The 23,958-nt window shown below is 43.5% G+C and overlaps 1 protein-coding gene across 1 annotated transcript; it reads left to right on the top strand.

Moving 5' to 3' along the window:
• Positions 1-1,536: 1,536 nt before the first annotated feature.
• On the top strand, positions 1,537-21,704 carry MTMR6 (myotubularin related protein 6). The gene is made up of 14 exons (XM_083437145.1): positions 1,537-1,711; positions 7,369-7,485; positions 9,072-9,234; positions 9,498-9,655; positions 10,852-10,980; positions 11,814-11,948; positions 12,919-13,051; positions 13,544-13,653; positions 14,598-14,723; positions 15,357-15,406; positions 16,999-17,199; positions 17,937-18,071; positions 18,175-18,301; positions 19,177-21,704. The coding sequence occupies exons 1-14, from the start codon at positions 1,688-1,690 to the stop codon at positions 19,429-19,431; spliced, it is 1,863 nt and encodes a 620-aa protein (XP_083293271.1). The 5' UTR covers positions 1,537-1,687; the 3' UTR covers positions 19,432-21,704.
• Positions 21,705-23,958: the final 2,254 nt, after the last annotated feature.

The following is a 23,958-nucleotide window of genomic DNA, read 5'->3' as shown; positions in this document are numbered from 1 at the left end:
GTAACGGGAGCTCACCCCGTCGTGCAGATTCAAACTGCCAACCTTTCGATCAGCAAGCCCAAGAGGCTCAGTGGTTTAGACCACAGAGCCACCCGCTCCTTATTCTCCCCCCCCCTTTTTACCTTACCTCTGACATAGCACCTCTGATCCTTAGTATGCAATGAAGCTTTTTACCTGCCTGCATTGTTGGCTTTGGGGCCACCCCTCCAGAGAAGCCCCAGATTACAAAAGTCATTCTTCCTTGACATAGCTGCTAGCGTGACTCTTTTCTAAAAGTAGTTTCATCTGTGTAAACTGAATCAGAAAATGCCCTTAATCCTTTCCCAGCTAATCAGCATGACAATGTAACCCAGACCCCTTTGTTGTTGGGAAATTTCCAGTTGATTGGCCGGATGGATGATGTCACAAGTATTCCAGTTTACCAATGACTACCCTTGTGTCCCCTGAAACATATTTATTCTGGCTTCACCTTCCTTGGAGTCTGCCAGATATATGATCTTCAGCAGGTGTCTATATCAATATATTTTAAACAGGCATACGAAGCCTAGGATATGCAATGCGAGAACGGGCCTTTTCTTTCCCTATTTATGAAATCCTCTCCCAGGGAGGTTCATCTGTTGCCTTCATTAGACGCCAGGAGAAAAGGTTCCTCTTCTCCCAGGCCCTTGGCTAGTTAAGTAATCCTATGGCCTTTTAATTAATTAATTAATTTTAAAATAACTATTTATTTGGTTTTTCAGATTAAAATTTTACAGTCACATATCCAACATACAATATAGAAACAAGATTCCAAAGAATCTCCTGGACTTCCCTCCTCCCTTTTGTGGGTCCTATAGTTAACCATTTCCTCCTGCATCTTTTATAATAATCAAAATCTTTTACCTCTTCATTTTGTCCAAAATTCACCATTAAACTACAAGTGTTATTCTGATCCTACTAGCTATTTTAACTGTTTACAATGTTTTTTTAATTTTTTTTTTATAAATTTCCCCCTATTCCTTATTAAAATTTTGGTCTTCCTGATTTCTGATTCTTCTGGTCATTTTAGCCATTTTTGCATCATCACATCCACTTGATCTGCCATTCTTCTCTGGTAGGGGCTTTATCTTCTTTCCAATCCTACGGCCTTTTAAACTGCGTGTGTGTTTGTGTGGCATTGTTTTTGTTTGTTATTAGGGTGCATATTTTTTGTATGTGTTCGTACTGTATATTGGTAAACCGCCCTGTGATCTTCGGGTGAAGGGCGGAATGATAAGCACCTAAACATTAGGAAGAACTTCCTGACAATAAGAGCTGTTCGACAGTGGAATTTGCTGCCAGGGAGTGTGGTGGAGTCTCCTTCTTTGGAGGTCTTTAAGCAGAGGCTTGACAACCATATGTCAGGAGTGCTCTGATGGTGTTTCCTGCCTGGCAGGGGGTTGGACTCGATGGCCCTTGTGGTCTCTTCCGACTCTATGATTCTATAAGTAAACAAAGCGGCCTTTTCTGTTTGAGAATTCTCTCTTATTTGACTGGGTCTTCCACCCGGCAGGGGTCGCTGTGGGACGGATCCGGCCCTCTTGCAGGCCGCTTTGGTCTCTCCACCTCCATCCCCAGCACTCGATTATCAGGAAGTGTTTCCAAGAGACGCCGGCTGAGCGGCCAGTCGGAGAGGGGCGGCGGCGGGCAGCTTGGGCGCGGTGGCATCATGGAGCACATTCGCACCACGAAGGTAACTGAGCGGGGCCTTGCTCGGAGGCCGGCCTTGTCCGCCGCCGGAGGAGCGTGGGAGGGAGCCTTGCAGACCCCGGGGGCTTCCTCTTGGGAGGCTTGAGCACCCGATCGAGCTTGCTCCCGGATCGCAGCCTTGCCGTGAAACCCTGTGCATGCCTACTCAGACGCAAGCAGTCCTGACAGACCCATATCTACCCTAGAAGTCATTCCCATTCAGTTCAGCGGGGCTTTAAGGTTGCAGCAAAACATGCACAAGAAATAAGTCTTATGGCACCATGGTCAATTCTGCTGTCGCCTAAGCTCTTTACTTGTTTCCATCCTATCTAGCCACAATTTGAGGAAATTGGTTCCGAGGCCATGATGGTTTATGGCACAATGCCTTGGGTGGTTGGGCATTAAGGTTGCTGCCATACTGGCTGGAATGCAGCTAAGTTTTACTCAAGAGTAGGCCCACTGAAATGAACGAGCGTGACTAAATATTCAGTGAGCCCACTCTGAGTAAAACTTGGATGAATGTCAGTCACCCTCTGGGTTTCTTTTGCTGTTTGCTGCAGCAGGCTGTATCTGAACTTAGAATTACTATTTTTAAAATATTTTTGTTAACCAATTTCAACATAACAATTTATCAGTCCTCTTAATCAATTACATTATTTCCCCCCCCCAACTCTCCCTCTCCCCCACCAAGGACTTCCCTCAGCTCCCCTCCCTGATTTCTTTACATATATTGTTTTCTGCGTATCTCAACTTAGAATTTAATGGGATCCTTAAGTTTTCATGGACTAGTGCTCCCATGATCCTATGTGTGGTGATAGTGGGCTTTAGGCCGCAGTAATGTGATGCTATTTAATCTTACAAACTGCACTAATCTCCATAGTACTTACTGTCTGTTAAGGTTGCAGCCATATAGCCCTATCTTATTCATGTTTATTTGGAGATTAAATTTTCAATTATATATGTGTGTGTGTGTTCTGTGTCAGCGGGCATGATATCTTACGAAGTTCAAGAGCATAGTTCCTGTCCCAAGGAGCTTGACATACATAATTTGATGGGAAACCACGGGGGGGGGGGGGGGAGGCAAATGGCAGCAGGAGAAACAGGATTGGGGAGTGGACAGGAAGCCAGTGTAGGGGTTTAGATAGAGGTATTGCCTGCTGTAAGGTGAGAGGTGGAGCATGAGAATCTTAATCTCAGGGTTGTGGGCAAAAGATTTCCGCATTGCAGGGGGTTGGACAAGATGACTCTTATGGTCCCTTCCAACTCTACAATTCTCTGATTCTAATTTTGATGTGTTTCCAGTCTTCTTCTTGTAACCTACAGGGTGATATTTTCTGACCGGGCTCTCAGCCAAGGGTGGGGCCCATTTGATTTTATGAGATCATGTCATGAGATAGACAACAAATTCCATATTATCTTTTCCATCTCTCTTGCCAGGTCTTTTGGAAGGGCCATAGCTCAGAGGTAGAACATCAGCTTTATATGCAGAAGGTCCCAGGTTCAATCTCCAGGCATCAATGGGAAAGACTCTGAAGTACTGGCAAGCCACTGCCAGTCAGTGTAGACAGTACTGAGTTAGATGGGTCAATGGTCTGGCTCAGTAGGAGACAGTTTTCTCTGTTCCTATGTCTTTTCAGTGGAAGTCATGTAAGGGTTACATGACAGTTTTAATGCAGCTCATTTCCAAATTGAATTCAAAATATTTTCTTTTTAAAAATGACATAATCTTAGATTGCTGTGCTCTTAGGGAAGTTTTATCACTGTATAAACAAGCATTATACAGGGATACGGGTGGCGCTGTGGTCTAAACCACTGAGCCTCTTGGGCTTGCTGATCAAAAGGTCGGCGGTTCAAATCCCTGTGACGGGGTGAGCTCCCATTGCTTGGTCCCAGCTCCTGCCAACCTTGCAGTTCAAATCATGCCAAAATGTGCAAGTAGATAAATAGATACTGCTCCGGCAGGAAGGTAAACGGCGTTTCCGTGTGCTGCTCTGGTTTCGCCAGAAGCGGCTTAGTCATGCAGGCCACATGACCCGGAAAAACTGTCTGCGGACAAACGCCAGCTCCCTCGGCCAGTAAAGCGAGATGAGCGCCATAACCCCAGAGACATCTGCGACTGGACTTAACTGTCAGGGGTCCTTTACCTTTAAACAAGCATACCTGTAGGCAAAAAAACTTATTATCTTTCTCTACACCCCCACCCCAATTCAGCTGACATGCTTCTGTACATGGGTGGTTCAGGGGGGGAGCTGCCTCCCCCCAAGTTAAATAAATAAAAGACTTAACTAACTGACTACTTGCATCACAGATACCTCGGTTCTGCCCCCCCCCCCCAACATAAAGCCTGCCCCACCTCCAATATAACCCTGTGCCCATGTGGAGAGTACCATCTACATTCATACCTCATGTTACATTTGCTTCAGGTTGAACGTTTTCAGGTTGCATCCCGCGGCGACCCGGAAGTACCGGAAAGGGTTACTTCCAGGTTTCGCCGTTTGCGCATGCGCAGACGTGCAAAATGATGTCATGCGCAGAAGCAGTGAATCGTGGCACGCGCAGACGCAGGTTGCGTCCTGCTCATGTTGCGAATGGGCCTCCAGAACGGATCCCGTTCGCAACCAGAGGTACCACTGTATACCTTCACTTCAGACATCCAAATGTTTTGGGCTGGATCTGAGCCAGTTCCTTTTGGCTTAAAATGGTTATCTTTCAGAAGGCAGAAGCACCTGTCATGCGATTTATGCTGTCTGTTCAACTCTCTATAATGCTACAAGGCTGAATATTTTGGGGGGGAGTTCCTAAGAAGGAAGAAATTATGTTACAATGCTGAAGTTTGGGGACTTCCAAAGAAGAAAGAATCACCCTTAAAAAGCAACAAAATGCTCACAAAGCAACCTTGTAAATAAGCCCACAAAAGTTACTAGCCTGCAGAGTGTTTTAATAGCTTGCTTGGAGCCCAGTAGAGAAGGGATAAAGAGCCCGCCTCATTCCTATACTGGGTGCAGAAGAGAGCCGTCCCCTCCTCTGGAAATCTATAGGACTTGGTTTCTGTCTTGAGTACAGAGGAATGATAAGTCACCCATCCCTCCTCTGCCAACTTGCTCGTTTTCCTGGTCACCTATTCCTACAAAGCTGGTGCAGCTTTACCTTTATTCTCTCCTTGCTCTTCACCAATGACCTCTACGCCACATTGGTCCTCAGTTGCCACTCCTTTGGCCCACATTTTCACGGGTTGTCTTGTTTACTTTGACACGTAGTGCAAATAATTCAACAGCTCAAAGTGATTGGCTGTGTGCGTAAGCTACTGTTTCATCCTAAGGGCTGCACATGTAGTAACATGATAGCAGCCATAAATTAGCTTATGGAGAAATGGATTTATGCCATGTTTATACTTGATACTTTGCAAAAAGTTCAATCCTTAAAATTAAATAAACCCTGCCCTACAGTTACCTGTTCCGTTAGACTTCATTTCTGAGGATGCTCATGTTTTCTTGTTTATTGGTGTACAGTTGTGCTTATCAAAATTGGACAGGGTGGCTGAGTAAGGGGGGGAAAGTACAGTTCACAAACTGGCAAGTCTCTGTTGCTTAAGGGCTTGCTTTACTTTAGACCCTGGTCATGTGGCTTTGACCTGATCCAGTCTGCCTGTGTAGCTTGTCCTACTTATTTTTTAACATAAAACGTGCCTGGAAGGCTGCTTTAGTTGAAGCTGCTGATTTTCTGTTTCCTGCAAATTAGCGCCATCATATATCTGAAAGCTACTTATTTAAGTGATGCTTACTGATTTGTATTGCCAGCATTTTTCAAAAGCAAAGAGCTGGAGAATTGGTTAGAAAATGTTTCTTGTAATCTAGCCAGGTCAAATATTGACGTTGAGATAGAATTCAGGAATTGCAGATACCTGCATTGCTGATGCCGGAAGTTCCGTTGTTGCTGCTTTCTCCCTTGAGTTCTAATTCTGCTGTTCTGTATGAGAGATACGCTCTCTGAATCTTGTGGCAGACTCATTGTTAGAGCTCTAGGAGCAGACTGGTGAATTAGTGCTAATAAGGCAATCCTGCCAAGAGAATATGAGGAACGCATCCTTGCCAAATCTTCCCTTATTGCCTCTTTGTGGTAGCTTTTCTGGCCTGCTCTTGGGATTCAGACAAAACAGACCTGTAGAACATTCAAAGTCAATTTCCGATCGGTTAAAAGCAGCTAAATTTCTGAGTGCACCTTCTGTAAATTGCTCTCTGCTACAGCTGAAAGCATCCTATGTTATTTTGAAAGAATACTGCACGCAATACCCTTTGGCTCTTCTCAGCCTTTGTGTTTTGAGGAGCTTTTTCATTTTCTAAGGATAGATTTCCCCCTCAGTCTCAATTCAGAATAGGCCTTATAGGACATATGTGGCATAACCACACAGCACCATACTTTCCCTCCTCAGTAACATATAGCAAACAACACACCTAAAAAACAAGCACCCACATTCTTCCTTAAATATGTGGGTTACAACAGAACCCTCTGTTTGTCTTAGCATAGAGAAGCTGTGTTTGGCTCCATGTATAGGTATGGGGGTTGCCACCCATGGCCTATGGCCTTACTTTGGTTTTGCTGTGTTATCTGCTCAGCAGTTCTTGAACTGTGCTCCAAGTTGGATGCAGGAAAAGTAGCCCTTGGCTCTCTCTCTAGGAGCAATCTTTCCAAGTAGTCTTTCTGAGATCATTGCATGATGGTACTATTTGAAATGAGAATTGTGGGAGAAAATTTGTTCATGGCAGAACTGTATTGAAAAAACACAAGAGGCTTAAACCTTCCTGACCTCTGCTCCATATTCTATTAAGCCTCTTGTGTTTTTTCAATACAGTTCTGCCATGAACAAATTTTCTCCCACAATTCTCATTTCAAATAGTACCATCATGCAATGATCTCAGAAAGACTACTTGGAAAGATTGCTCCTAGAGAGAGAGCCAAGGGCTACTTTTCCTGCATCCAACTTGGAGCACAGTTCAAGAACTGCTGAGCAGATCTTGCCTGGGCTGGATCAGTCCCCCACAGACACGATTTCTGGCACCGTGGAAGTGAGTCCCCGTGCTGCACTGCGCCGGTTTAGCGCAGTGCGCAAGCGGGCAACTTGGTTTGGGGGTGGCTCATGGGCCAGTCAAATTACCTCCGCAGGCCAATTCTGGCCCATGGGCCTTAGGTTGGTGACCCCTGAAATAGAGTATCCCATTTCTGTTCAGGAGGCTGCATTGTCACCTTTGCAAACACAGCCCCTGGAACCAGTTGATCTTGAGTTACCACTTAGCCAGGGTTTTACTAGCCCAACCAGAATGTTGTCCTCTTGGGTCAGCAGTCAGAACGGGAAGATACAAAGCCAGAAAATGTTCTAGCCGAGAGGTTCTTCCTGTTAGCAGGCACATGTGAGCTGCTGCAGCGTAGGCCATGCACGTTAGGGTATCTGTCACATGCCTGGTGGCTGCATTTTGCATTATTGGTGCTTTGTGAAGGCTAAAGTTTGTCCTTGCAAATGCATGCACACTTTGTTGCCAGACAGCGATCTGCCCCTTAAGAAGGAGATAATGAACTGAATGACCGGGTTGTTTTTATGTCAAGATCATATGTTTCATAGCTTTACTTCATGGCAATGTGTTCTCTTTCCCCCTCTTGCCCTCACAGGTCGAACAGGTGAAATTATTAGATCGTTTCAGCACAAACATCAAGTCACAAACAGGAACACTCTATCTCACGGCAACTCACCTGTTATTTATAGACTCGAGCCAGAAAGAGACATGGGTAAGGATTCCAATGGTTTTCTCCAGTGAGGCACCCTTTTTATTCTATTTTGTGTTGCTTTATTCTGATGTAGAGGACTCCCCAGGCCCAGTCTCCTGTCTTTCAATAACTGGGTAATTGTTGTTGTAAGCTGTTTTAAGTATGCAGAATGTGAGGTACAGTTGTTTTAAATGGGTATTGAACCACATGCCTCCTTCAGGTTGACTTCTTTGAGCTGCGCTGTTCCAATGTTTTGCAGGGCACTCTTCCAAGAATCAGAGGCTTTAGTTTCAGCCTCCTGAGAGAAGGCTATGGTATTCTCACTTCATTTGGGCCACTTGCCCAGATATCATTCCTGTGCATGCGTGGAGATTAGCACTGGCAAGTGTGTGAAGTCAGTCTCCCACTCCCAGGTCTAAGGCACATCATCAGTTCTCTTTGCCCATTCCGCCACAGTTAATAGTTTAATTTTGCAAACTGTTTTTTTTAAAAGTGTGCTGTATATCCTATAATAGTCTAGCTAATTAAACTCCATAATTTTATTGAGTTATGAATAATTGGCATCTCCCCCTTTGGTAGTTTCTTAATTTTAGTCTTTGAAAAGAGAGATAATGCTGAGAGTTTCATTAACAGGTTTCTGGCTATGTATAGCTAGTGTTTTCCCTCAGTGTGTTGGTGTGTCTGCATTTGTAGCCTGTTGAAGGTCACCTTCAGAAGCAGGACTAATAGAATATAGGTTAGCTAGCATCCCTACACCCAAAGGGGCTTTTCACTGCGTTCTCAAACAGCAGTCCCTGCTCCTCATTCCACAAGGCAAGTTGCTTTTGAATCTGACAGAGCCAGAGAGAATCGGAGAGCCAGTTTGGTGTAGTGTTTAACAGCGGTAGACTCATAATCTGGTGAACTGGGTTCGCTTCCCTGCTCCTCCACATGCAGCTGCTGGGTGACCTTGGGCTAGTCACACTTCTTTTAAGTCTCTCAGTCCCACTCACCTCACAGAGTGTTTGTTGTGGGGGAGGAAGGGAAAGGAGATTGTTAGCTGCTTTGAGACTCCTTCAGGTAGTGATAAAGTGGGATATCAAATCCAGACTCTTCTTCTTCTTCCTCTGAGGGGAGCTTGGAGTTATCTGAATACCAATTGCTGGGAACCAAAGATGCGGAGAATGCTGTTGCTCCTGTGAGAGCAGGATGCAGGACTTAGATGGAGCTTTGGCCTGATTCATCAGGGCTCTTCTTATCTTCCTAACTTTCAGATATAGTTTGCAGTGGAGTATGAGAAAATAAAAATAAATCCCACCGGGGTTACTCCTCTATTTAGTATATCATATTTATTTATTTTTTTCTTCTTACAGCTGAAAGAAGTCCCAAAGCCAGTTAAAAGAAAAGCAAAATACAAAATTTCATATTAAAAGTCCAGAAAAGCAATAGAAATATGTTAAAAGGTTGTTAATCAAAAATATTGCGGACAGGATCTTTGGATCCTGGTCACAGCATTAAGTAGTGTAGCACATCCAGTAACAAGCAAGCAACTTGAGATAATGTCTGTGGTTCTTCCATGGAAACCAAGAATTATGAAAACGCCATTGTGGGTTTTCTGTGTGCTGCAGATACTGCACCATCATATTGCTGCGGTAGAGAAACTCGCCTTGACCACGTCCGGCTGCCCCCTGGTGATCCAGTGCAAGAACTTCAGGATAGTTCACTTCATTGTTCCCAGAGAAAGGGACTGCCATGATATTTATAACTCCTTGCTTCAGCTGTCAAAACCAGGTAGAGTGGCTGCCTTTCTCATTACACAAGCATTCCCCTTGATCCTTTTACCTGATTCTCCTGTTGTTTTATCATGTAACTTAACTGTGGCTTATTATATAACTTAATTATGAGTGCTTGTGCAGCTGCTTTTTATACTTTGCAAACTGTTTCGACACTAAGCAGTATATAAATTAAACAACGACGACAGTGTGGTGACTCTGGAATCCCACAGCAAGGCTCAGGCTCCTTCCTCTTTTTCTCTTTCTCCTGGCTTGTTTTAGCAAGATACGACGAACTGTATGCCTTCTCATACAACCCGAAGCAAAAGGAGGAAGAGAGAGTGCAAGGCTGGCAGCTCATAGACCTTGCAGAAGAGTACAACCGGATGGACGTGCCGAACTCTGACTGGCAGCTATCAGATGCAAATCGTGATTATAAGGTAATAGATTGCTAACATAAAATAAAAATGAAATGAAAGACCAAAGTGAGAAGTGGCATTTTCCACCTCATTCATGCTGGAATAATTGTTGGTCTGTTCCTTTTCCTCATCGGAATTCAGTTTCAAAGGTTCGCTTGGAAAACCTTGTTTCTTGCAACTGTTTTGCAGCTGCTTCGATTGAATTCACACTCAATTGCATGCAGGAGGGACGGATGACTCAACTTGTCATTAACTGAGAGAATGTATGCCGCAATATAATTAGGCCCCCTCTCTCCTTGCTGTAGAGCTCAGTTCAGTTTTGTGTGCAAGGCTACATAGAAGGCAGCAACTTCTTCACTTCTCTTCTAATTACTTTTTTCTTGCTTGTTGTGCCTCTAACTAAAGAAGAGGCAGTGTAGAATGAACACTAGGAATTAATTTCCCCCCAGGTTTTATTTTTAAAATCATGCAAGTATTTTGATGTGATAGCCACCAACCTGAATGGCTTTAACAGAGAATTTGGCAAATTTATGGAAGCTATGGTTATGTGCTACCTCCAGCGTCAGAAGTTGCTGTGTAACACAAACAGGAGAGGGCTCTTTGCACCCATGTCCTGCTTGCAGGCTTCCCACAGGCATATGGTTCGCCATTGTGAGCACAGAAAGTTCAGACTAGGTAGGCCTTTGCTCTGATCCATCAGGGGTCTTATGTTCCTGACATGTTTCAAGAACCCAGTCAGTGTTTTTCTGAAGCCCTGATACTTCAGAATTCTTCTAGGTAAGGGTTAAGCAATATCCATTGTGAAGATATGGGGAAAGGCCTTTCCCATTGATTTCAATGGATGCCACCAGTTGCACACCATATCTTGAGGAAGGGAATATTTTTCTTCCTGAGGGCCATATTCCCTTGTAAGCAAAGATCTGGGAGTGCGTACTATTGGTTGGTCAGGGCAGAGGCAAAAGTAGGTAGAGCTATGGCTGTGGCTCTTTGTACCAGAGGCTACCTTCCCACTGCACACAAGTCACTTTAAGGACATTCCAGCCTGGCAAAAGCACTTGGGCCCATGGAGCAAGGCTGGTGAGGGCCATGGCTTTAGGAGAGTCCCAAGCGGTCAGGTAGGTTTGGAGGTCTGCATTTTGCCCCGGACCCCGAGCTTCCCCATCCCTGCCATATCTAAATGCACTGTCCTTTATAGTTCCTTTCCTTTCCTCCCTCAGATCTGTGAAACATATCCCAGAGACCTCTATGTTCCCAGGAGTGCAAGCAAGCCCATCATTGTTGGCAGTTCTAAGTTCCGAAGTAAAGGAAGGTTTCCTGTGCTGTCATATTATCATAAAGATAATGAGGTATAGTCTGATTTCCATTCAGGGGAAATGGGCTAAAGGCTATTTTCCATCACAGGAAAAGACAAGAAGGGTAAGTACAGTAACCCAGATTCATAGATCTGTTGCGGCCCATCAAAAAAGGGCTGTTAGTAGAATGTAACATTGGGGTAGGCCCCACTTCACTAGGGCTGCAATTCTAGCCCCACTTACTTGGGAGCAAGTCCCATTGACTTCATTAGGACTTAACTTCTGATTAGACATGGTTGTGGTTGCACCACAGATATCTGTCTCTATATGTTGATTTTGTCAAGAGTTCCGAAAGTAGAACCTTTACAACTTGTCTTGTGTTGCAATTATTCACACTGGTTTGAAAATTCAGGACTTAAAGATTCAAGTTTTCGCTTCCCGTTTATGGGGATGTGGGGAAGTTGAAACTAGAACTAATAATAGCATGCATGGCACCAAGAAAACAAACTAATGTGGTTTGGGCATTGAAAAATGCTCTGAGTTGATTGTGCATAATGCAAATGTGTCTTGTCTCTCTTATAGAAACTAATTTTGTGTCTGCCATCTTATATCTCCAGCTTTATCACTAAAATTTGGGCAAACCGTCTCTGCCTATAACAGAGGAAACCATGAACTCTGAAACATTTTGGCTTTCAAGTTTCCTTCTGGAGGTTTTGCATCTTCAGAGTCCCATGCATCATGCTTCTGGCTTTCACCTTCCCTTCTTGCAGCTACCAGAGAACTAAGAACTGTACTTAAAATTCAGACCACTGTTCATGTCCTCTAAAGTGCTCATATAGACCTTTCATTGTCTTATCTTTATATTTGTTCCTCCATCTTCTAACTAGGCTGCCATTTGCAGATGTAGTCAGCCTCTCTCGGGATTCAGTGCCAGGTGTCTGGAGGATGAGCACATGTTGCAAGCGATCAGCAAAGCCAATCCTAATAATTGCTATATGTATGTTGTGGACACCAGGCCTAAAGTAGGTACCATTCCCTTTAGCTGGTTTCCCATGTGATATAATGCCGTAGTTTAGAGATGGGAAGGGGTGATGTGCAATTACTGCTCCTTGACTGCACCATATCGTTAGGTTGCTGTTTCTGTTAGGACCCAGTTTGATGAACAACCTGAGAGTGGCAATGGGATGAATTGGGAAGGGCCTTAAGGGTTGCCTAGTTCAATTCCCTAATGATGCAGGAAGTTGATTACTGCAGCATCCCTATTAGCTAGTCACTCTGCCTCTAACGAAGAAGGACCCAACGCCTTCCCAGGCAGTCTGTTCCACTGTTGAGCAGCTCTTTCCACCAGGAGGTGGTTCTTAATGTTTAGGTTACGTCCTTTGTCTTCATGAGTCCTTATGGGTTCCACCCTCTGGAGCAACAGAGAATAAATTTGGGCTACCATCTGTTTGTGAGACACCCATTCAGATGTTTGCAGATAACAGTCTCCTCTCCAGGCTAAAGCATACTCGGCTCCCTCCTTATAGGACTTGATTACTGGATCCCTCATCATCATTAGACTGGCTGTTTGTACTCATGGACTAATTCCCCCCGCCCCCCCCGGCCCCGATTTTGGAGGAGTTGCTTACCTGACTCAGGCCCCTGGCCAGGATCCAATGAACAATGCAACTGATTGAATACCTCCAGAGGGCTTTGTACTGATGCTTCTCAAAATAGCAGCTTTCCATGCCACATAGCATATTGTGATTATGCTGCTGGGAGCTGCTATTCAGGGGTCAGGACAAATTGTGGGGGGTTACCAAGTGAGTAGGATGCTTTCTGATACTTCATATCCTACGTGATTAATGGTTTGGCTTAGAAAGTAGGAGGTCATGAAGGGAGGAAAAAACCCTGTCTTATAGATCTGGAAACCTGAGCAATCATAATGCTCCTAATATTTATCAGATGGGAGTTCCCACACATTTTAACTGCTTTACCTCCTTTTTCTTCAAGCTGAATGCACTGGCCAACAGAGCAGCAGGTAAAGGCTATGAGAATGAAGACAACTATTCTAATATTAGATTCCAGTTTGTTGGTATCGAAAACATCCATGTAATGAGATCAAGCCTGCAGAAACTTTTGGAAGGTATGTATAAATTTGCTTCTAATTGGTAGAAAGCACTTGATAATTACAAAATAGACTCTTGTAGAGCCTTCTCCACCCCCACATAGCCATACCAAACAGCTTATTGCTTGAAGTAATAAATACAGTATCCCTTATGTACTGAAGGGTTAATACATTGGTTTCTATCTTTCTTTTTTTTGTAAACCGCTTTGAGTTTTTTCTACTCTAAAGCGGAATATAAATCTTATGAAAAAAATATCTGGAATGCACATCAATTTCAGGTCCCTCTCTTTTTGTTTCATGTAACATTTTCAAGCTTTCAACAACACGCGTAGTTCAGCATCCTCTTTTGCACAGCCCCCATGGGATGTAGATGAAACTCTGGGGGGAAAAGGTTGTTCATATCAAGCCTAGGAATTGATTTGTTCAAAAGTGAAAGTAAGCTTCAGTTGCTTCCCTACAGAGGAAAGTGCTGCTGTTTGAATTTAATGACCGAGTATCTTTCTATTTCAGTCTGTGGGACAAGGGGCCTGTCGGTCAATGATTTTCTGTCTGGTTTGGAGAGTTGCGGATGGCTGCGACACATCAAAGCCGTGTTGGATGCTGCTATCTTCTTAGCCAAAGTAATTTGCTTTCTTCAACTTGTGGCCAGTGGTTCATGCCCATAATAGTACACCAGCAGGTGCAGCCTGCATTCCGCAAGCTTAGTTACATTCCAGGATAAATGCTCAGGGGCACTACCCCAGCAACACTGGGTAAAGGAGGGTGGAATGCTCTCAGATCCAGTTGGCTGGGTGTATTTAAGAAGGTGCTGCAATTGGCTACTCAGTTCATGGAGTCCCTCCCCCGCACGTGGTGCGGGTTCTTAGCTCAAGAGTAGAGCAGAAGCTTTGCATGTGGAAGATCCCAGTTTTTGTATTTCAAAAGAAAGATCAGATAGCAAATGATGTAAAAGGCCTCTGCTTGATCCTGAATTCCAACTCCCTTCAGCCCCAGCCGGCACAGGCAGTGATCAGGAATTACAGGAGTTGTAGTTCTGGAACTTCTGGAGGACTACAGGTTCCCCATCGCTGGTCTAGATAGTTACTCCCGGCTTAGGGCAGCTTTCTGTGTTCTTAGGGTAACTTGGTCAGTATTGTCAACTTCAGACGTTCCAATTGCCTTTTGGCATTTGGAAGGAAAAGAGTGTGGACTTGAGTAACTTATGCCTCCCACTCCCCAGGCTGTCAGGTATCGATGCACAATCACCTGTTTCCCTGTTAGGGCAGTTCCAAGTGAGGAGATAGCTCGCTGCAGCATGGTGCCTGAGTCCAGCAGCAGGCTGTATATTTGAATCAAATTATTGCTGCCGTTTGTTGTGATTTGCTAGCCACTTTACTCATCGGAATGTTTAGGGAAGCTTTTAATGTTTGGTGCATTACTGTATTTTAATATTTTGTTGGAAGCTTCCCAGAGTGGCTGGGGAATAGATAATTAATAATAATAATTATTATTATTCAAAGCTGTGTTTGTTTTCCTTGAGATACAAGTGCACAAGCATCAGTCAATCTTCTTGTCTTTTTCACAGGCCATAGCTTTGGAGAGTGCAAGTGTGCTAGTGCATTGCTCCGACGGCTGGGACCGGACGTCTCAAGTGTGTTCTCTGGGATCTCTGTTGTTGGATCCCTTTTATAGAACAATGAAAGGCTTTATGGTGCGTAGTTGAGGCACACTGAGCTGCTTTCAATTGGCACATGCTACAACCGAGTTACTTTGGTGCAATCGCTCTTGTTTTACTTCCTATATACCATTTTTTAATGGCACTTAATATGCTAAGTATGTCATAATAAACATTGGGGGGGGGGAATCTTTATCCTATAAAGGGACATCATTAACATTCAACACTGGTGTGAGTATCTGCAGTGCTGGGGTGTCCCACCAAAGAACTTAGCAGCTGCATGCTATGCTAGCTGCAGCTTCTGACCCAGGCACAAGGGAAGCCCCTCATAACAACACATTATAGTAGCCTTAATTTTGAGGTTGCCGATGCATGGGCACTGTGGCAAGGCTATCTGAAGGGCATGAGGTTGGGGGAGAAGCCTGTTTTGTTTACAGGACTAATTTTAAGTAGTAAACACACCAGTTGTATCAGTTCGATTTTTTGAAATTACTCTGACATGAGACTTAAATCTAATGTATATATTTGAGTTTAGGATTGTTTTGGGTACTGCTCTGATATTTTGGGTTTAATTCATCAAAACCAAGAACTTTGACCTGGGTAATATAATCCAAAGTTAGATCTGCAGCATGAAAACAGATGAAAAGCTGATGCCTTGTTTTCTTCTAGGTTTTGATAGAAAAAGACTGGATTGCGTTCGGGCACAAATTTTCAGACAGGTAGGGTATTTTGCTACAAAGATGCTGTACGTTTGAATTAATTATGTAACTCATTGTGTTACTGTTCAATTCATATGCTTACACAGATCTCATAATCTTATAAGGGACCTATATACTTTTAGTCCAGAAGATGCATTTGCTCTGTTTTCGGAACCCCTCCTGAGCTGTGACACTCCTCAGATGACTTTTTCTGGATATCAGCCCCAGTCCAGCCAGCCCCTGGTCTTGGATTCCCTACTTCCCAACGCAAGACTTTTTGCCTTGTAGAGACGGCTCCTGGCTTTTAGCATCTACCCTGAGCTTTGTGTTGTCACCAGTTAACTTAGACTTGGTAGCCCCTCCGGGATGAGCTATAAGTCATGCTCCTATACTTAATGTCTTTCTGTCCCTCTGAAAAAAATGTGTCATTTTCTTATGCACGTACATATTCTTGTACATTCGTGTCAGACATTTTTAACTGGTCCAGGATAAGCCCATTGGGTCTAGAAACCTGACCTAAGCTTGAAATACCAGTTGAGAGCTCATCTTTGTGTGTGTGTGTGTGTGTGTGTGTGTGTGTGCATGCCCCATTTTATTTGCAGTTTTTATGTGACTTGGCATGTGCCGTTCAGAGCAACATAGCAGAAACTTGGGTAGGGCGGGGTCCATAAAACTGCATCCCTAGTTCCACGTCCCAAAGCGGGCTTTGAGCTTGTGTTTTTCAAATAGCAGCCTGTTCCACCTCCACCATCACTCTGCTGCACAACAAACTGACTTGGAAACAAGGTGGGACTTCCAAAGAGCAATGGAGATGTGCTCCTAAAAGTCAGAAAATCCCCTTTAGATCACATTTGGTAATTTTGTTTTCTTCGTGTCCACTAAGCATTATCATAGGTTGAACCCAACTTCTTGGAGTAGACCCCTTGATATTAGCAGACCTAAAATGAGCCAAGACCATTCAGATCGGTGGGTCTACTTGGAGTAGAACTTAGTAGGATTCAACCCCATATATTTATTATACTAATAAACTGCTTTTAGTTCTTTTTTTAAAAAAAATCTAAAGCAATACAGAAAAGAATAAAAAGCATATGATGGATAATAAAACAATACAAAATATAATTCCACAGCTTCCACAGAGACCAGTAAATATATGACAAGAATCTCTACTCTGCAAATACTTGGGTGCGCAGAAAGGTTTTTAGCATATCCTGAAAACATAGATAAGACCCAACTGAACCTATGAAAGGAGGAGGAGGTTATGTTGGTGCATTGAATTTTTGTGACTACCCAGGGTTAGTTTTGCCCACCATTTCCCCCACGTATTTATCCTGAAGTGCTTTTGCAGCAGCTGGTCTTATTTTAATGAAAATGAAATGTAGAAGTTGTCGCATGCTGCTTACTGGATCTGCTCTGCTGATGATCTTCATACAATATGGGGGGGGGGAGGGGAGTTCCATTCTGTCTGTCTGTCCCATTAGTTTTTATTGCTGTTGTAAATATTCTAGATGGTTGTGATTACTATTTTACGTTGCCCTTCGTTCTCTGTTGTGACCCGCAGTCGAACAATAAAAACTAACTGGCTGGCCTCTTTTAATGTGGAATGTATTTTATAGATGCGGTCAGCTGGATGGAGACCCAAAGGAAATCTCTCCCGTGTTCACTCAGTTTTTAGAAAGCGTCTGGCACCTGACGGAGCAGTTTCCACAAGCCTTTGAGTTCAATGAGGCTTTTCTCCTTCAGATCCACGAACACGTCCATTCCTGCCAGTTCGGAAACTTCATTGGGAGCTGCCAGAAAGAACGAGAAGAGCTCAGGTAAGGTTTCATATTAGCTCTCTTAACTGCTAGGGCTTAGAATCACCTTTCTGGTGTGTGATGGTGGGGAACCAAGCATTGCAAAAACATTAGATCTTTTGCACTCCTTAAAACATGAATTCTTGAAAAATCTTCTTGAGAATATAATCGCTTTCAAGAAAGAGAGAAAGTTTTATGTGAGAATCGTTCTCCCTTTGGTTTAGAAATATAACCCACTCCCTCAGCATGCCATTTCACTATTTAAAATTCCACACACCCTAGACTGCAGTTTCCCATCGTCAGATAAAATGATATATATCTGTAGTGATAATCCATTAAGTCCAACTCTGATTAAAGCTTGGTTAATCACCACCCTATATCACCTTCTACCCCGACCCCCACTTTAAAGTAAAGAAACAGCATTGGGGGAGGGGGAGGGGAGGAGGAGGGAAAGACTCACCCCAAAATACTGCAGGCACAATCCAATTCTGTTTCTATTCCCTCCCCACCTCACCCCCCAGTGATTGCTTTCTGGCCATAGATCTACCTTTCCTAACCTGGTTTCCTCCAGTTGTTGGACTACAACTCCCATCATCCCTAGAGCTGATGGAAGTTGCAATCCAAAACATCTTGAGTCTTCTAGGTTGGGGAAGGTTGTCCTAATATCTCCACTGTGTGGGTAGCTTTGCCATTGAAATATGGCATTAGTGTTGTTCAGGCCCTGGCTGCGATTCACTCAAGTTCTTCTTCCCTTCAAGATTGAAAGAGAAGACGTATTCACTGTGGCCTTTCCTTCTGGATGAATGCAAGAAGTACCTAAACCCCATCTATAATGAGAATTTTTCTCAGTCGCTCACAATTCTGGAGCCTGACACAGTATCATTTAATTTTAAGTAAGTTTCAATGATGTTTAAAGAATAATAATAATAATAATAATAATAATGTTCTAGCTGCCAGAATGGTGTATTAAAATACTATTGCGATTGGCACATACAGGTTTTGGAGGAACATGTATCATCAGTTTGATCACACCATGCATCCCCGGCAATCCGTAGTCAGCCAGGTCATGAGCATGAGTGAGCAAAATAAACTGCTGGAGAAAGACATTAAGGAACTGGAAGCTGTGAGTATTTCCAATAACTATTTTGTCTTCAGAGGTCCGACACAGGCCTGCTTTGCTCCTAAAAGGTCAGAACCGCATCCCATCGGATGCTTTTTCAAATGATGGTTTCTTTCTGTTGCTTTTGTGAAGATTATTTTTGCAACTGGCAAGAGAAAGATGGCACTCCACCTTTCAATAATACCCATTCAATAATACGCACACACAGATGGACTGGAACATGTCAGAGAGCAGTTTGCACCAGAGGGAGACTTAGAAGATGCTATTGAGTGTCAGCTTTTCACCCCCATACCATAAACACCAGTCCTTTGTATAGTGTAACTTGGTATCCAAGTTGTGAGTCTTGTTGGTTTGTTGGTCTCTTGGGCTGACCTTGTTAATAGGCTCCCCATCGCAATTCCTGCCTTAGTGCATGTACTACAGCTGTTCAGGAACAGCAGAGGGTACAGAAAGTATGAAGGACCTGATACTATAAGGAAGCAAGCGGTGCCACTGATAGTGGGGAGTGGCAAAGCTGCAGTGTGTGTGTGTGTGTGTGTGAGAGAGAGAGAGAGAGAGAGAGAGTTCAGAAGTTGAGTGCATTGGCCGTGTTTCCCAGAAGGCCCCAGGTTCAGTCCATGCGATCCCCAGTTAAAAGGAACTCTGGTCGCTAGCTGGGAAAGACCTCTAGATGAGTCTGGAGCTCCACTGCCATCAGAGAAGATGGTACTGAACTGAAGGAAGGAACGGTTGGACTCTGTGTAAGGTAGTTTCATAGGTTGATAGGGAAGGCGAGGAGTTCGCTAGGTTGGGGCTGGATGTGAACAACAGTTTCTCAGGCTCCAAACGATCACAAAAGGAAAAAGGAGCCTACTCTGAAATACCCCTTTTAATCCCAGAAATTAGGTCACCGTGTAAACAAGGAGCTGGATGCAGCCTTCACCAAGGAATCTTTGCGGCCTGTGTCACCAGTTCTTAAGACACCCCAGTGCTTTAAGAAAGAGCAGCCTCTTCTGCATGGGAATGACTGCATTCGAACAATAGAGGGCTCCAACGCAGCAGACAATCGGTACAGCGAGTATATGGAAGAGCTCTCCAAGACAGAGCCTGGTGTTGTCAGTCTGGAGTACGGAGTGGCAAAAATGACGTGTTAAATGTCGCACAGAGTACTGACGGCGCATTGTGAGACTGGTCTCTTGGAGCGTGACCAAAAACCGGATTTGTGTAAAGGAGAGCCTCATTGATGTAGACTAGCATGGCACACAAGTTGCTAAGGAGAAATGCTGTTCTTGTGAGAAGTAACTGAATTTAACAATACCGAAAGGAATGGGGAGAATTTAGTAAAAACTTTTTTTGGCTTAAAGAAATGAGGAACGGAAGTTGTTGTACGTGTCTAGAGGATAACAAACTTTAGTTTGCACTAGATAACTTGGAATGTTATTTAATATATCAATTGCCAAATGGTTTAATGGGCTTTGAAGATCTACTTCTAGGATACAACAGAATACTTACCGGGGCCGCTGAAAGTATATGTATATAGATAGAATGTACTGTGTATGTGTACTCCTATTTAATCTGTTGCCTGTTGCTAATTTTGATGTCTCATGTTGCCATTGAAAGTACTGTATATCACATGCAAAAGATGGAAACTTATCATCCCAAGTTCATAGCATGATGTTTGGAGACTCATGAGAGAGGCACTCAGCAGGGTCTAAGTTTGCATTTGTAACTCTGGAATTCCAGATCTCCCCTGTCTCTTGAAATGTCCTTTTACAAAAATCAGGAAAACTGGTTAAAACTGATTAAAACTGCACCCCTAAGGGCTGTGAATCTTCTGCAGAAATCTAGCTACAAGCCTTATAGTTACATTCCAAAATCCATGTAAGGACAATGCATTTATTATGCCATCAAAAGTGTCACAATATAGCATGCAGGCCTTTGAGTTCTCAAGAGCACTTTCAAGTTCTGGAGTAGTACAGGAGAACTTGAAAGCTTTACGTAACATTTTGGAACATTCTGATTGGCCAAATAAAAGCCACTGGCCCAATGTGGATTTAAAACTTGCCTTTTATGTGCCAACAGAACAGTCTTTACATTTATGTAATTGTGTGTATTCCTACAAAGAGCCAAAACATTTGTGTGCGATGGATGGGTGTTCATCTCAATGAAAGCAAATGTGGTTCTAATTTTTTGTGTGTATTTCTTTCAGATCAGTGAGGTTTCAGAGTTTTTGAAAGAGTTAGATATTGTAAGCTAATCAAACAAAATAAATGCCGCAGAAGCAGTATCAGTTTTTCTGAGTTTGATCAAATTAACGGTTGTCTGCAGGGTTTGTTGTTCTTTCTTAAAATAAATTTAGGGATTTTTTTTTAAGCACCTTAAGCACCTCAGTAGAAAAACTACGTAAATGAAATCTTCAAATAAGTCTCCTTGGATAGCTAAGGAGGCAGCCGCTCTTTGTTGTGAATGGAGAAGAAACAATAAACTTTAGGTTTGCAGGCCAGCTGACTGCGCGTTTTCTAAATCCACTTGCTTTAAAAACCTGATAATGCTCATATCCTCAGGATACAGGATGCCACCTGGGATCGAACTGATCTCTAGTTAACTAACAAGAAGGGTTGGTTAGGAGGATTATACTGTTCCCCTCTCGCATATAGGCAAATCAAATGTATCCCCAGATATCATTGTCTCGGCTTCATCAGAAAAGAGAATGGATTTGCTTTCAGCCTGTGATCCTGCTTCTGTTCACATTTTTCACGTTAGCTTTTATTGTCTTAATGAAGGAAATGAAATGAGCTTTGAGAGCCAGGATTATAAACATGCACGCCTTGGGGTATTATTCTCCCTAGGTGGTATGGTAGGCTAATTTGTACCTGAGGGATCAAATGCTTATTTGGCTCAGAGTGAAAATTAGTTTAGATTTGCTCTAATCCCCGAAGGCTTTTGATCAAAACTGCCAATACGCAGCATGGAACTTGACACAGTTGGCCGTGTTTCCCTCTCCCCTAGTTGGGATCCAGGCTGTAACAGCAAGGGCGATGCAGGTCATAACTTAATGGAGTTGGCAAAATTGTACAGGGGAGAAGCATTAACCTTTTTAAGTGGTTTCTGGTTTTGTATTGTAATATGTTTAAAGAGGGAACAATGTGAAGGGTATTTTTCAACGTCGTCTTGGTAGTAGATGTTCTTGTCCACGGCTGGTTGGTGGGGTGGGATCCTGCATTCAGTGTAGTAAATGCAGTAAAACTGTACATTCTTATGTCTTCTGCCACTTTAGTGGATGTTGCATTGATACAGATTTCTGAAAGTATGAGGACAGAAATATGTGCCTTCTGGTTGTTTCCCCCTCTCCCATTTTATGCTGTGGACAAATAATCTCCCTGTGTTACCATAAACACTGAAAATACAATACTAAATGTTGCCGTAACACACGTTTCTTGTCGTCTGTTTGTATATTGGTAAGAAATAAGCTGCAGAAAGCTGCACATTGGGCTTATTGTGGAGCTATGGAATTAACAGGGTTCCCCATGTTGATCTGTTGCTGCAAAAGCAGTGATGTTTTGTGGCACATGAAATACAAACCAAGTCACTATGGCATAAGCTTTTGTGGGTGACAGCTCACCTCGTCATGACTATTAATGATTAAAAAACTTAAAAGATGCAGCGTCAAGTGAAGTGTTCAGCGTCCTCTCGCTTGGTCCTCACTCTTTCAACCAAAGTTCTCATATAACTTGAACAGTTGTTAATTGATGAGTGTTCCTGTTGAGTATTCTAGTCTGCCAGCCATGGCTTCTTGCAGAATACCGTTCCACCCCAATCAACACTTTCGTTTTTCTTTCCCATCTGACATTCAACATTCTGTTGCTACTAAATATGTTCAGTCCTCATTTAGGCTACTTTGGGGTTGGGTTTCTGCTTTAGGTTTTGCTTTTTTACAAATTGGACTTCTGTAGACCTCAGGGCTCTCATGAGCAAGCTGGTACGTACCACTCTTTCTCAATATCCCTTATATATTTATTCAAGTAGTTTTCCCTGTGGTCACAGAGCTCTAGGAAGTGGAGCTCTTACATGATCAGTGCAGAAGCCTTCTGGCCAAATTCTTTCCCCTGTACGTTCTCCACCTACGTTAGGTGAATGGTGTACTTCAAACCTGACCTGCATGCCACACAAGTGTAATCTACAAAAGAAATTGGATCTGGACAGATTTCATCATATTGATGAAACTGACTCTTGACTCAGAAGCTCTTGAGTTTTTTAGATTTTCTTTCTTTCCTTTTTAAATCGTCCTGCAAATGTAATGCCTTGTTCCAGGAAATTGTGTCTGTTTCTTTACATGTGTTGGGTGTTGTTTTTTTTAATTAAAAAAATGGCGCTTCCTCTGGTGCAAAGAGGTACCATTTTGATAAAAGCTGTATGGGTGAGAGTTAATTGTGTAGTGGGATCCTTTTTGTTTAATTGGAGCTTTAAATTTCCAGCCGTTCAGTTTTGTAGGACAGCTGCCAAATGGGCAGGCGAGCAAATGCGGGAGGGCTCTGCTGAGCTTGTGCATTTTCTATACGTATCCAATTACGAGTGACCTCAATCTCGAAACGCAGCAACCTAAAAGCATCTCGTCACAAAGGCAAGCAGAAGCATCCCCACCATTCCCTCGTCTCGCCCACCTTTGCGGTTTCAAATCAAAACAATCGCCTTGCTGTGTGCTTCAAAGAGCGGGCTGCAATTGGAAAAAAGATAGGGACCCTCTTTAGCCCCACCATGGAAGAAAGTCCTAGGAAATGGTATTATGTATTCCCTTCTGCCGTGGCTATTTCTTTCTTCCCAAAGACTTCTTTTATCAGACTCCCACAGTAATACAGCACATCTGGAAAACTCTGAGATAACACAGTATTCTGATACTGGTGTCCATTGTGTGCTTAACAAAGGCTCCTACAGCTGCTAAATCCAGAGAAGGAACAGAGCCAAGCTGGCAAGACTTGGCTGCTGCCCCCTTTTAACAAACACTGCCATGGAATTTCTTTTCGATTATTACTGTTGCCATTTTTCTTCACCACAGATGCTTACGGATAGAGTTGTGATGTTCTCTTAGTCACACCACTTGACATGGTAAAGGTAAAGGGACCCCTGACCATTAGGTCCAGTCGTGGCCGACTCTGGGGTTGCGGCACTCATCTCGCTTTATTGGCCGAGGGAGCCGGCGTACAGCTTCCGGGTCATGTGGCCAGAATGATTAAGCCGCTTCTGGCGAACCAGAGCAGCGCACGGAAACGCCGTTTACCTTCCCACCGGAGTGGTACCTATTTATCTACTTGCACTTTGACGTGCTTTCAAACTGCTAGGTTGGCAGGAGCAGGGATCAAGCAATGGGAGCTCACCCTGTCGCGGGGATTTGAACCGCCGACCTTCTGATCGGCAAGTCCTAGGCTCTGTGGTTTAACCGATGGAGCAAACTTGTTTTCCGCTGTTCCACATGGTAGGACCCGAACCGATGGATTCACATGACGAGAAAGGAGATTTTGACAAAACATTAGCAAGAACTTCCTGACAGCAAGAGCTGTCTGACAGTGGAATGAACTACCTTGGAAGGTGGTAGACTCTCCTTCATTGGAAGCTTGTAAACAGAGGGTGGGTGGCCATCTGTCAGGGATTCTTTAGTTGTGATTCCTGCATTGCAGGGGGGTGAG

Source organism: Podarcis tiliguerta (assembly GCF_965153285.1).
Source record: "Podarcis tiliguerta genome assembly, chromosome: 4".
NCBI classification, from domain to species: domain Eukaryota; kingdom Metazoa; phylum Chordata; class Lepidosauria; order Squamata; family Lacertidae; genus Podarcis; species Podarcis tiliguerta.
The sequence above is the reverse complement of the archived record's forward strand: the minus strand, read 5'-3'. Positions and strand labels throughout refer to the sequence as shown.